At 35.4% G+C, this 14,172-nt stretch overlaps 1 protein-coding gene across 1 annotated transcript in view; it reads left to right on the top strand.

Annotated features, from left to right (window-relative positions):
• LOC126176511 (tektin-3-like) overlaps nt 1-2,093 on the top strand; it is a 124,500-nt gene extending 122,407 nt beyond the window's left edge. Inside the window, exons 7-8 of the mRNA XM_049923667.1 lie at nt 1,569-1,723; nt 1,883-2,093. Of these exons, the coding sequence (XP_049779624.1) occupies nt 1,569-1,723; nt 1,883-2,093 (366 nt within the window). The remainder of the gene's footprint in view (nt 1-1,568; nt 1,724-1,882) is intronic.
• Nucleotides 2,094-14,172: the final 12,079 nt, after the last annotated feature.

The following is a 14,172-nucleotide window of genomic DNA, read 5'->3' as shown; positions in this document are numbered from 1 at the left end:
CTTTCAGCACCTCTTTGAACATATGCCTGAGTGGAAGCTGTCATCAAGGCTAGGGGTGGGCCAACACCATATTGACTATCAGCAATACCGATGGAGGGTGCCATGAACTTGTAAGTAATTTTCAGCTAGATGTCCGGATACTTTTGATCACATAGTGTAGCTTCACCTATTGTCACTGTGTGGTTTCTGATATTGTGTGTATAAAATATCTCATCATTATGCCTGTCCAGCTACATGCAGATATCAAAATCCATGTGGCATTAGATTTTAGAGCATCCACAAACCTATGATCATTGACTGGGATTGGAGAGATTCATTGGACAGTATCATAATCTCCCTTCTTAAACTGGTCTCAGTCTGCTTGTGGAAAGTTATCACAAGGCTGCAGGACTGAGGTAACAAATGGAATTTTTATACCATACTGAATAGTCACTGGTCTGTGTTGATGTCTGAGAATGACTTGAGAACTTTCTTTTGTGTCGTACTTTCGTTGCTGGATATTGATGAGGAAACTGCACACAGGTTAGAAAAACTTAATGTGCCTAGATGCTTAGCATTTTAGATGAAGTGGAAACTGTTCACTTCCATTCAGCTCCTGAGTGCAGATCCAGTTCTGTTAACATACACTACAGGCTGACTGAAAGCCTACAGATTGATACATGGGATTGTAGATATTGATCATAGCAACATGGGCAAGCTCAACCACTAGGGCAAATATATCTGCTGATCTGTGTTCATGAATTACTTTGGAATCTGTATGTTGTGGCTTGATAAATATAGCACTTCCATACTGCTTGTTATTACCTCTCCCAACAATAGCATAGTCACATAATTTTTCCCCTGCTGTAAAGATATGCATCGTCTGTAGAGTAGGTCTCTGCATAGCTATTACTACATCTACATTATTCTCCTGCATCATATGAGAGATATTTTCTCTTTAGTGGTGAGAACAACTCAGTTTAAGTGTCACATTTGTAAGCTCTATGCAGGGTTATTATAGCAGTATACAATGTGCTGAAAAAGATTACTCGTAAATGTGTGTCATAGCATATCCTCAGTTGTTGTGTAGCATCTGTGAATTAGGTAAAAGGCTGTCAGTCCCATGTGGAGACTGAGATGTTTCAAACAGTAAAACCTGTAAGAAACTCAAGTTATGAATGAGCCACAAATACAGTAAAAAATGTGACATCTGTGTGAGAAAAATTAAAATACGTGGAAGTCTGTACACAGTGATGATAACAAAATGCTGGTTAAATGTCAATATTTGTCAAGAACATTTGTATTACGTTCATCTTGGCTTTAGTAAATATTTTCTTGGAGCCACATCTTCAGTACGATAGACTAACTTTTTTCTAAGTTGTTAATCATTCAGGCTTAAGGGTAGTAAAAAGACCAGCAGATCAATATCCAGACCACCTGTTATATTATGCTTTTGTTTTGAGGTCTGTTCTCTGTGGTAGCCAGAGAGGAGACACATCCTTTCAGGCTAATTATCTCCACAGTAGCCCTAAAACCTACACAAATCATGATAAATATAACTGTCAGTTTGTTATTAATAACATTTACAGGTACAGCAAGAAATATTTGATGTTGAAAAGCACATGGATATGTTGCGTAAGGCTATAATGGACAAGAGCAATCCCATGAAAGTTGCTCATACTCGCTTAGAAGCTCGCACTCACAGAAGAGATGGAGAACTTTGTCGTGACCCTGCCCAACAGAGGTAATTCTTTCTTAAACTACTTTTTTGAATACAGTTGCTTAGTACCTGGCACTCAGAATCATAAGGAAGCTGAAGTCGTTATTACACTGATATCCATTTCTGCTACAATTTATGTACTAACTGTAATGAAATTCTTATTTAAGTATGTGGCCATTTCAGGCTTGTGCAAGAAGTGGGTGAACTAGGTGAAAGCTTAGACCAACTCCACCGCAAATTACAAGAAGCTGAAGCTCAGCATCAGCAATTGCTCCGAACCCGAGCTGGTCTTGAGTCAGACCTGCAGATCAAAGTAAATTCATTATTCATCGACCAAGATAAGTGTTTAGGAATGCGACGAAGTTTTCCCATCACAGCTACAATTAAATATTGAAGGTTGTCTTTTGCATGTTTATTATACATAACACTTTCATTTTCCTTAATATTCTTTCAGAATAAGTATCACTAAATGTAAGTGTGTGGTACATAGTATTTCGCTATTCCAACAAAAATGTTTTTTAATGGTACTGCTGCTACAGTTGTTTACTACAATAAGAAAAAGATACTACATTCAACAGATGGGACAAGTTGTTAAATATACAGTACATCAGCTCCCTTAGAAATATTCTGGAGAAAGGACAGCAGATCCTGCGGCCAGAACAATGTTATGGTGGCGCAATTGACTTTTATGACTTTGACTCTAAAAAGATTAAAAGGAATGCCAAAGATTGGGACAGTTAAATGGCATAAAATACAGGGTGAGAACAGAGAAAAGGAGGGAAAATTACGGGCATGTAAGGCAGAAAAATAAAGCTTTACATTGTCATAAACTGTAATTTTTTAAATAATGCTTATATGCAGTGATAAATTCTGACACAATAATGATGGAGGAACAAAGAATGGATGAGGGCTTAATGAATACAAACATACTGTAGACAAGTGAGAGAGACATGTAAGAAAAGGAATGAATATATCCTTGTGGTTGTGTAACTGTAAAATTGTGCAGCATGGCACATTTTTAAAAAGATAACTGCTCTCTGTGATAGTATGGAAGCTGGCACCCTAAATAATGTATGTTCCTAGCAACTGAAATGGTATGTACATTGTTCTGTGACCGTCTCTCTCAGCTTTCCAAAAACACGTTAGTTGGAAACTGTGGCTTACCCCTCATTTTTAACAGTTGAGTGTGTATTCCAGAAGAGGAAAGTATATGATTGCTTCCTTCTATGGTTCCTTCTTTAGGTAGTGAAATAACAGAGTGCATAAAAAATATGCTTCTTTGGCTTCTATTTGAGTAGTGGATACCCAATGCCAGAGTTTTAGCAGGATTAGTCTTGGTTTTGAAAAATATATTATGTGCATTAAGTTACTGATTTGAGGATTTGCATTAGTTTTAATGTTTCTGGTATCAATAATCATTCAAAAACAGAAAACAGCCTTCTTTTCCACTGTCTACTTCATTCTACTACTAAATAAATAGTTCTGCATATGTTGTAAAATATTAGGCCATTTTGAAAGTATCTACACAATGTGACAGTATTGCCACAGTTCCTTCATACACATAAACAGTAATTAACAGAGTCTCTACCCAATCATAGACCATGCTACCTGTGTGTGGCAGTCAGATAAAATCATCTGAACCCTTCCCAAAATCCTGTTAAAACAGAAGCAGTCATCCACAGATTTGCACCATTTGCAGGGAGTCAGTTTGCATTATCCTCCCCACATATCACAATGATTTCATTTTTGCTAGCTCCTGTTCCTTCAAAATTTTCCGCATTTGTCAGCCCAGCCTGCAGTACTTTATTTTCTCATAGAACAGTAGTTTGCTATTTGAATGTACCACTCGGTAATAATTAACTACCTTAAAGCACTCTGTCATCAGGCCACAAGTGGCCCATGGGGACCATCCGACCGCCGTGTCATCCTCAGATGAGGATGCGGAATGCAGATAGGAGGGGCATGTGGTCAGCACACCGCTCTCCTGGTTGTTATGATGGTTTTCTTTGACTGGAGCCACTATTATTCAGTCGAGTAGCTCCTCAATTGGCATCACGAGGTTGAGTGCACCCCGAAAAATGACAACAGAGCCTCTGCATCTGCCTTCACTGTCATGTCTGAATACCCTTTCCACCTAAGCTTATTTCCATTATCTTTTCCATTATCTTATCACTTTAAACTTTAAAATAATCTCATCATAAAAGACCTGACTTCAAAAGATTGTACAATTTGTGTGTTATCAGAACTTAATCTCAGAGAGTGCCATTTTTGTATTAAACAAACACAAGTGCATTTTTAAACAATTTTATTATCACATGAAAGTCTAACCTTAATCTAATTTTCAACATAATATCCACAAATATTAAGGTCCTCACCTCCTTCTTCCTCTTCTGTTGCAGCATCTTTAGTACCATGGATTGCCCCTTTGTCAATTACATTTCTTCTTCACCTCCCAGAATATCTTCATTCTTTCTCCTCTGCTCTTTTTCCAGCATCATTTTTCCAGCATCCTCTTTCCTGTATCTTTCACTGTCATTGATCTCTAGCATGTACGTCAGTGTGTACTCGCTTCTGCAATTTTCCTGTCCTTCCACCTTGATCCGTAATTCTGACCAGTCACTCCTGAATTTGACAAACAATTTGATTTCTCATGGTATTGCCCTTATCATGGTGAACAACCAACTTTTGAATTTCATTCACATAAAAATCTGCCTCCTAATTTGGCAATCATTGCTGAATGGCAGTTTTGACAGCATTGTCACTGTTGTGACACCGACTGTCTAAATGTTTTGTACGTTGGGCTGCACATACGATCAAATTGTTTGCAGCTGTATAATGTGGTGAGATCTTGCATTTGTTGAGTCATACAAGGATGGACATTTTCATGAGACAAAGAAATTCCTTTACTTAGCTTGTCATGTTTCGTTTTCAATTGTTTGACTCACTTTAATTATGACCTCGGAATTGACTGAGTTACTGTGAGGCAAAAAATCCTGAAGCAATTTCCCCTACCTATACCAAAACACAGTTCACATGGTTTTTCAGGCTGAAATTGATTACTTGAACGCCATTTTCTGTAGTAATGTTGAATGCTTCCATTTTAAGGATTGATATTTCATTGCCGATGTAACGTGAGCCACTCATGTTTCATCTCCAGTGACAATTTGGCTTCACCTTTTCTACCATAGAAAGAAATTCAAAACACTGGCTATTCAATTGGATTTTTGCACTTCAGTCAGTATTTTAGGTACTTGGAATAAGCACAACTTAGTTTCAGCATTCTGCAGAACAATGATATAAATAACATGTTTTGGAACGGGCAGACTCATAAGGCACATGTTCTTCTTTTACATCTACTTACTGCACCAAGTTTTTAAATGGCGACAGACAGCTGCCCACTTCACACTTCATCATTAACATTAGTGAGCCTTTCTTTATATGTTTCAACCAATGTCCTTAACATTCCACTACTCATCAAATTTTCCTCATAAACATCACTAACCTACCAATAATTGTTACCATTTTATCATTTTTTACACACAGAAAACAAATAATTGTGTGTATTTTACACTTGACAGGAGTTTTGATTAGCTGGGCATTTTAAATAATTGAAGAGGAAAATAAACATGGGTGAATGCTTCTGTTTTGGTGTTTATGGATATCCAATAGCTATAGGTATTCATTGAGCAATTGCTGATCACAGCACTGCAGCAGCCATAAAGAATTATAATTAAAAACATGCTTTTTCTTACAAAGGTTTTCCCCAGCAGAGTGCCACATGATATTTATTTATTTCGTAATGATGTACAATATTTCCTGAAAATAGTACAAAGGTCCACGTACCGTAAAATCAACTGATATATATGTCAACTGATATACTACAAACTATTCTGTCCAATAAACTAAGTTCATAATCATGGCCTGGGAACATGTGATGCTATTGGATGTCAATATGGACGGGAATATAGTATTGTTAATAATTTCTCAGGGGGTCATAAATGCCATTCTGTAAAGAAAGTGAGACTTCACTACAAATAACATAAACAGTAACCTTTAGATTGTGTGGGATCATTGAGGAGGGGTAAAATGTAGTGCATTAAAAGATTCTTTAAGAATTAAAAAAAGACTAGAAATACACAAAAAGTAGTCTCAACATACATTGGATCTTAACTACTGACAATATAGGTGAATTTCACAAAATACTTGAAGAAATGTCAAGAATGACACTTACTATTAGAGATATGTTAGTTGCTATTATAGCATGGTGTGGGTTTATGCAGTAAAATGTTAGTTGATACCTGTAGCAACATTAAATTAAACAGAATAGCTGTTGTTAAGAGTTTCAAGTACAAGTACAAGTTGCATCTCAAAATGGTTAAATACAAAAAAGTTGTGTCACTGCCAAAAATTTTGCTTTTCTGTAAAATTGTACTGAAAGTTGATGTTCTACTCAGTGTATTAATTTGGGCCTGCCAAGTACATTCCGTATCGTGTACTGTGTACAGTCACATTAGCCAAAAGTTTAAACACATTTAGGAACAGCATGCATATCTTTGTGTGGTTAGCACCTGTGCAACAATGCCGAGTACACAGATTATTCAAAATAAACTCACTTTACATTTGGCATACATGTTGTATAATGTGAAGTATAAAATGGAAAAAATGAGTATAAGGTTTTCTTTCCAAAGCTTTGTAACGATTATATTTAGCATTTGTAGCATTGTCTGTATTGAGAGTATTTATGGGCTGCTCCCCATTCTGAATGTGCATGGCATTGCCATATAGCTATAAAAACACACAACTCCGTTTCTGGATATTGTGGTTTCTGCACATAAGTTTTATTTGTAGATCCAAGAGTATAATTTTCATCTAGAAGAAGAGAATAAAATCTTGTCTCTCATACTAGGGATACAGAATGTGCATCAGTTAACAGTCACCATGAAAAATCTGAAATGGGCAACAGCAGTATTTTGTAGCAAAAATTATGTGTGTAGCACAGATATATATAAATAGCAGAAACATTTTTTTACTTTCTTTATGGTGACGAAGTAAATATACAGCATGTATTATGCTATCCTGTTCCAAATGTCAGAAGCGTGTGTAGTATGTAGTGAAAAGAAAAGGACCTCATTTAAAGACAGCCTTAAAAGGGATGCTATGAATACAAAAGTCCAGTTCAAGAAAACTACTTGTAATTTACCACACAGAATTGAAAGGAGGAGCAATGCAACTAGAAAGTAAACAAAGTATATGGAACACTGCGTTTGAAAATGAACAGACAACCATAACATAAGGGATGCCATATATTAGGAAGTTATATTTTAATATAATTTTACAGAACAGTGGGCTATGGCCTCAGGTGACACTGTATTAAATGATACCCCAGAAATGAGCAAAAAACCTGTATGTTTTGTAAATCTGAAATGAAATTCTTCTTCATCAAGATTCAAGGGAATTACTTTTTAACTTACCTTTACATTTACGTGGAGAAATTTTTGTAAAAAATTATACTCTTCCTTTGTGTGGCTGATCTGACATTTATAGCAACTTGTATTTGCTGTGCCTGTTGATATATCACACTATACTATACAACAGTTGGAAACAGTAACAGAATGTGTGGCTGACAGGTTCATTATGTCATGTAATTGCTCTGTTATCCCTACAGTACCAAAATTAATCATTAATGGTTGTTCTTTCAGTGGCCACACTGTAACTACTATTGTAGTTCTGTGTAACACCAAACATGTTACAGATGTAGTGTTAATGCAAATTATGTATTCATCTTACAGGATCAGGCTTGTAGACCTGCTTCTCAATTGAAATATTAATGTAAATGTAAATTTCTGTTTAAAGCAGTTATGCCGGTCTTGAGGAACTAACATGGTGATAAACTTTTAATGTACTTTACTTGAATCAATACTTCATGAAGTTCTTGCCATGTTTGATTCATATTCAGTCTTGAGATTTTCACAACTTCCTCTTCTGGAGATTTCAGTAGGTATTTAGGTAGTTTATAAAATTGGCCAAATTGTGTTATGGAGATGTCGCAAAGTCAGGGAACTTCCAAATGCTACCAGAGATTATGTCTGTGATGGAAGTACTTTGATATTAATCGTGATTACAGTGGATGGTGGCTGACTCTGCAGATTTCTCTGTTGCCTTTCAGCTTTAAGCACTGCTTTCCAGGCACTATTATGGGTGTAGCCACTATCCCGTTTAAATTTTGTTGTTACACATTCTGATCTCAAGAGCTTCTTTGACGGTTGAATCTCAGTAGGTAGATGCATGGGATAGCGTTTCCATTTTGTCAAACGTAGTCATATTTTACTTCATGAGGCTGTTTTCAGCAACTGCAGATTTGTTGAATTTGTGTTATTTTAATGTGGCATCGACGCTCTATGCAGCATTATGAAATTGTATTTCATGACCAATATCACTGCTACTGTGTGCACATGGTAGCTATTAAATTGGTCAGTTGATAAGAACTATTTTAGAACACAGCACAAAGCACCAACAGCACACTAAATACCACATATTCGACAAATCTGTAGTTGCTGAATGCAGCCTCATGAATTAACAAATGATTATGTTTGAAGAAACATAAATATTATCCCATGCATTTACCTAATGGGATTCTGTCATCAAAGACACTGTTGAGATCAGAATGTGTAACAAGTTTAACCAGGAAAGAGGCTACACCTTAATGGTGCATGGAAATTGGTGCTTGATGCAGAAAGGCAACAGAGAAATCAGCTGAGGAATCCATCATCTACTGAAAGCCGCATTGCTACCAGTGTTCTTTAGTCGTAGATAATAACATAATTTCGCTATCATATGGAAGTTCCATGATTTTGTAATGTCCCTTGACATAATTTAGCCAACTAAATAAAGTACCTAACGGCTTACTGAAATCTCCTGATGATGACAATGGAGTAAGTCATCGAAAGTTTAAGACTGAATAAAAATCTGATGTGGCAAGAATACCGTGAAGCATTTATACAAGAATTTTTGCTGCAAAAACTAAGTTATCAATGTACATACTTGATTGCCCTTTCCATCATCTTCTGAAAGCAGCATTGCAACCAGTGTTCTTTAGTAGTGGACACTGACATAATCTCTGTTAGTGTATGGAAGTTCCATAATTAAATAGCCTAATGAATGTCAGCAGCAGTTCAGATCTTCACACATTAGCTGTTACTTCATGCTGCCTCTAGTTATTATATGTTTAATGTGAGAATGCCATTTGCATAGCTCTTTCTTCAGTCCGGTGCATAATGCTTCTCGAAAACGAATCTATTGTGGCCTGAACAGCACATATAACCATACAAATAAAGCTTAGTATAAAATGCTTTTTTGTTTTCATCAGCATTATTGAAGAATGCACTTCCAATATGTGTGAAGCTTCTGCTGCTAAAGTTAATTGTTTATGAGCTGTCGTATTAATTTTTATGAGTATATACCATTTCTATAAAGTGCAATTTTGAAGCAAGTATTCACTAAATGAGTTTTCGAAGTTGAAAGATAATGTATGCAACATACGAAAGTAGCAAGACTATTCAGTAACTGTTTTATTGTATTTTAAATATGCATGTTAAACTTTTGTTGCTTTCTTAGAGGAGTTTATCAGTCCTGTTACTCATGTGTACATATTGAATATGTGGAATATTGGTTTCATAAACAAAAATATGTTGTCTTTATATGAGCAGAGTTTTATGATGACAGTTAAGTTTCATATTTGGAAGAAGTATCCATAACCAGTAACAGTTTATCTATTTATGCATCTTAAAACCATTTCTCACATGTATGCAATCATTTCAGGAAAGACAGCTGTACTGGCAAATGTTTTCGCAAGCTCTTTGTACAAAATTTATACATTTGCGCTATTTTTCTTGAACCAATGCTTTTTCAATTGAACCTTTACATTTTTCTGCAAAATGTACCTAAATATACATAAAAATTACTGAAATCAACATTTTTAAAAAGTGAAAACTTTAAAATAAAGAAAGGTATGTGACACAAATATTGTTAAATCAGAATAGGGCTAAATATGCTAAACAAAATGTGACACATCTATCTTTTGGATTCTGAGGAACAGAAGGTAATTTAGGTGACACTATTTCTTTTCTCCTTTTCATTTCATACCGAATACAATGAGGAAGAAACCTCCAGTTTTTGAAATGTACAATATGTAAACAAGTCAGTTGCAAATTTCCTTGCAGTTTGGTCTCTTGGGATGAAGGGCATTTCGAGTGTCTCGATTTTCTATGCTTTGCCAATTGTGGATTAAGAACAGCTTCAGGCATCTGACTTCATAAGGAATAAAATCTGTTTTCCTACTTGCAATCAACAGATGGAGGAGTTTTGCAGCAAAACAAAATTTGTTTGCAGGAATTTAAGTATGCACATGAAAATGATGTTCCACACTACCTTCCTTTTTGAAAACGTGTATGTACTCTTACATAAAGCATTTATTCATGAAGAGAAGCCAACATGATTGCTTCAAGGAGATTGCAGTTGCTCCCTCATCAATCGGTAACTGGTGACACAGTGTCACGACTGTGATGTCTGCTAGACACACATGCATTTCATGTTGCCTGCATGGAGCCAGTTTCAGTTTATTTCCACAACACATCCCATCCACTTATTCTCAGGAAGTCAATGTATAGCTCTGTTTCATTATCCCGAGAGATTCTACCAGCCAGACTGTGAAGTTAGTGCTCACAAACTTCTACCTCTACATACATACTCTGCAAGCCTCAATACAGTGCATGGCAGAGGGTACCTTTTACCATGAAGTAATATCTGCAGATGATCATTGTAAGGTAGACATTATTCCATTTTCATTTTCTCCATGGGTGGAATCAGTACAATCTCTTGTGCAACTGATATTAGATCAGTCAGTACAATGCTCACATATCACTATCTTGTATCAGTATAATACAACATGAGTAACAAACAGTATTTCTGACTGAGATGGAACTATACACAAAAATATTACATACAAGTCAGCATTTCTGAGAAGCTTACCATATATATATAAAAAGATCACAGCTGTGTGGTTAGGGGTGGACTTACTGTATGTCTCAAGAAAAGTCTCGGATTTTAGTAAAATTACACTTCTGTTTCCAGACATTCAGCAACAGAGTAGAACCAGTAGCTTAGTAAAAATTTTCACAGTTTGTATCTTATTTTTCTTGGACATTGATCGACTTGCTGTCTGCTGCAAAGTGATTGTCTATACTTCTTCCCACAGATTTAGTACCATCTGTATACAGTTTGGGTTCACGCACTATAATTAGTGATTGCCTTTCATTGGAGTGTTGTGGGGTGGCAATCTATAGTTTTGTGAAATAATTATAAGTGCTGTACTGTAAAACATGTTTACTCCAGTATAAAAATGCATAGCAGTGGCAGGATTTTGAACTGTTGGAACAGCAGTTTAATGAGATCACCTTTCATTTTACATGCCTTTATTTGATCCCTTGTGTCTGTAATATAAACATGCTGTGAGCTCAGGACTATTTTGCCAGAAGGTCTGACCATAGCCTATGACAGACTCAAGTAGTGAATGGTATCCAAACTTCAAAGGCATCTGTGTTGGCAGTACCTCTTTTTGACCTCAACAAGAAATAGATTTTGTTTGGATGTAGCTTCAGTTTAGTGTGTTTCTGATGGACAATCAAAGAAATTTGATGTTCTGTAAATTGACAAACATATTCCTGCCAACAAGTATATCTGCATAAGGATAACATTTTGCATTGTGTCAAAGTTCGTTTTTCGAGTTTTCAGAATGTTTATTACTTACCTGTTTGCCTCAAACCACGATTTTACAAAAGAGGTATCTTGATTGACAACCTCTTATTATCTGTTTTCCCTCTGCAGATTATGAGTAATTTGTGACGTGCATATAAAAGGGAACTATCCTTTGTTATATGCTGTGGAAGGTCATCAGTGTACAGAGCCAAAAAACAGGGTCCTATGGGACACCGTTTATTGTACTTTGTGTGACTGACCTTCCATGTTAAGAATTCGTATAATTTCTGCAGTTTCTGACTTCAGTAAAATTTCTTCTTCCATTCAGGTAACTAGAGATCCAGTTTCAGGTAAAACCTCAAATTTGGTCATATCTAATGCATTAGATTGATCAAGGCATATGTCTGTAGCAGGCTGTATATGATCTATTAAACTTATGCAGTTGTCCAGAAATTGATAAAGGCATGCATGGTGGGCCTATTTTTGTGATCTGTTACAGTTTTTTCAATCACTAATGCAAACAAATTCATATGGAATTGCAGTGCATAAACAGTGTGATGACTCTCAAGGTGCCATGACTGATCAGCCCAGTGCTCTCTGCTACACTGCTTGGAATTTTGAAAACAGCCTGCCTGCACATTCTCCTATAATAGTGTAGACAGTGTGATCAACAAACATTGTGATTTTGATGATGTGCTGCATCACAGCCCAGCAAGGGACAGAAATGATGACAGTAGTCTCAGATTGTCAATACAGAGTATGCAATGGAGGTGAACAGTACATTTTGAAACATTATTGAAATGGTTGGAAGGGATGCAACATACTTATAATTATAAGATTTTTTGTAATAGAATGTTCTTAGTGTCATTGCTGTAAATTTCTTTGACTAAAGAAACTCATTGTTGAGAGAGGCAAAACATTACAGACCAAAGTGCATTTAAAATTCAATAGTTTTATGTTGTCGTATTTTTTACTATTGTCAAGTATTATATGACTTTTTCAGTTTCAAAGAGAAAATAGAAAAGGCAATGGCATGGGCATCTACAGAAATTTTTCTGGTAGACAGGTGAGCAGGAGAGAGCAAAACTCTAAAATTGACATTTTTTACATAAATGAGTTCTTTTTAGTTTCGAGACTTGTCATGCCACAATAAATAAATTTTATAGGTGACACAAAAAACAAATTATATCCCAAAGACTTGATGGTTATCCATGCAATATATAAATAAAAACCCTGTACTCCAGTGTCCTTGCAGATACCAATGGGCAATGGAGACCATCAGACATTACGTGTCTACATTCTATTGAAGGCTACATGAACAGTAATATCTCAGTTATTAATTTTAGACCCTTTAGTTTGTTTTCAGGAAAAACTTCCATTGATCAGTGGAAAGTATTAATCACAAAGACTTCTCAAACAAAAAGTTCAGCCAATGAGCTAGGTTTATCTGTTGTTCAGTGGCACATATCTTCTTGCTACTCATTAAACTCAGCATGTTCAAGACATGAACCATGGAACAAAGAACCCTCATATAAATGCAGAAACCAAACTTTGGTTTATTCTAGGTGAGTGCCATACCAACAAGGAAGCTCTGTTGGAAAAAGAAATTGTTAAAATGTCAATTTGATTCATAGAGAACAGGGGTCATAAGATAAAATAACTTATTGCAACATTAGGTATATTACAATGGTTCACTATATCATTGCATATATTGTTTTAGGGAATTAAATAAATTTATAACTAAAGGGTGAGCAGTTTGCTGCACAAGAGTTTGTTTCTAAAAGCATATAACAATTAGCTCATTAAAAATACACTGTTGGAAATTTTAATGGTTTATATTTGAACATCATGTAATTAATACTTGTTTTAAGCTCATAGCATGAGAGTGTTGAAATGGAAATAAATGTGCCATAAATTAACAGCAAAGCTTTCCTTGGCATAAAAGAAAAAAATCTCAATTACTGTTCAGCAAACTGTTAAGACCATCTCCTTCATCAAAGTGCTACTGTTATGTAAAATGAGAATAATGAAATTAATTTCATTGGTCAATTTTCTCATGATGTTAGAAAGACAGATATTTCTCAGGAGCTTCCTTTTGGTGTAAGGTAATGACAAGGAAAAGGAGGGCAGAAATAAAACTGGCCATATTACTGTTTTACATCAGCTTTAAAAAGCAGATCTTTTTTGTTTAAAAGCATTGTGGAGGAGCTTCTGTCGATTTATTCAAAATATAATCCGATTTCTATTCCAGGATATGCCAGGTCTTTTTTCCTGAATGGTATAGTTTTATCAAGCTTACAGTTTTTATTCACAGTATAATGAATTCTATTCATATATATTTTTGTCCTGCCTCTTTGAAAATATTAATTTTCCTTTCATGACATAGACTCAGTGTTTGAAGACCACATGCATGTTTGAGATATTTTCCTCAAAATACCTGCATGTTTGAGATATTTTCCTCAAAATTATTAAAATAGTGATATATCAGTAATAATTGAACCCTAAACAACTGATGACTGAGGAGATATAAAAATTGTTAAGGGTTATGGAGATTTCTGTTCCACTGTTCTTGTTTAAGAAGCTGTTAATGTATTTGCAATAAATATTTTGCTATATGTATATATTGTTATGTTTGTGGACATCAGACTGCTGCTAGTTAAAAACATTTTATATTGTCAACAAGATGCACACTTCTGTATCCATATTAAGAAAAATAAAGA

This window comes from Schistocerca cancellata, chromosome 3, assembly GCF_023864275.1.
Source record: "Schistocerca cancellata isolate TAMUIC-IGC-003103 chromosome 3, iqSchCanc2.1, whole genome shotgun sequence".
Taxonomy (NCBI): Eukaryota; Metazoa; Arthropoda; class Insecta; order Orthoptera; family Acrididae; genus Schistocerca; species Schistocerca cancellata.
This window is presented reverse-complemented; position numbering and strand designations above follow the sequence as displayed.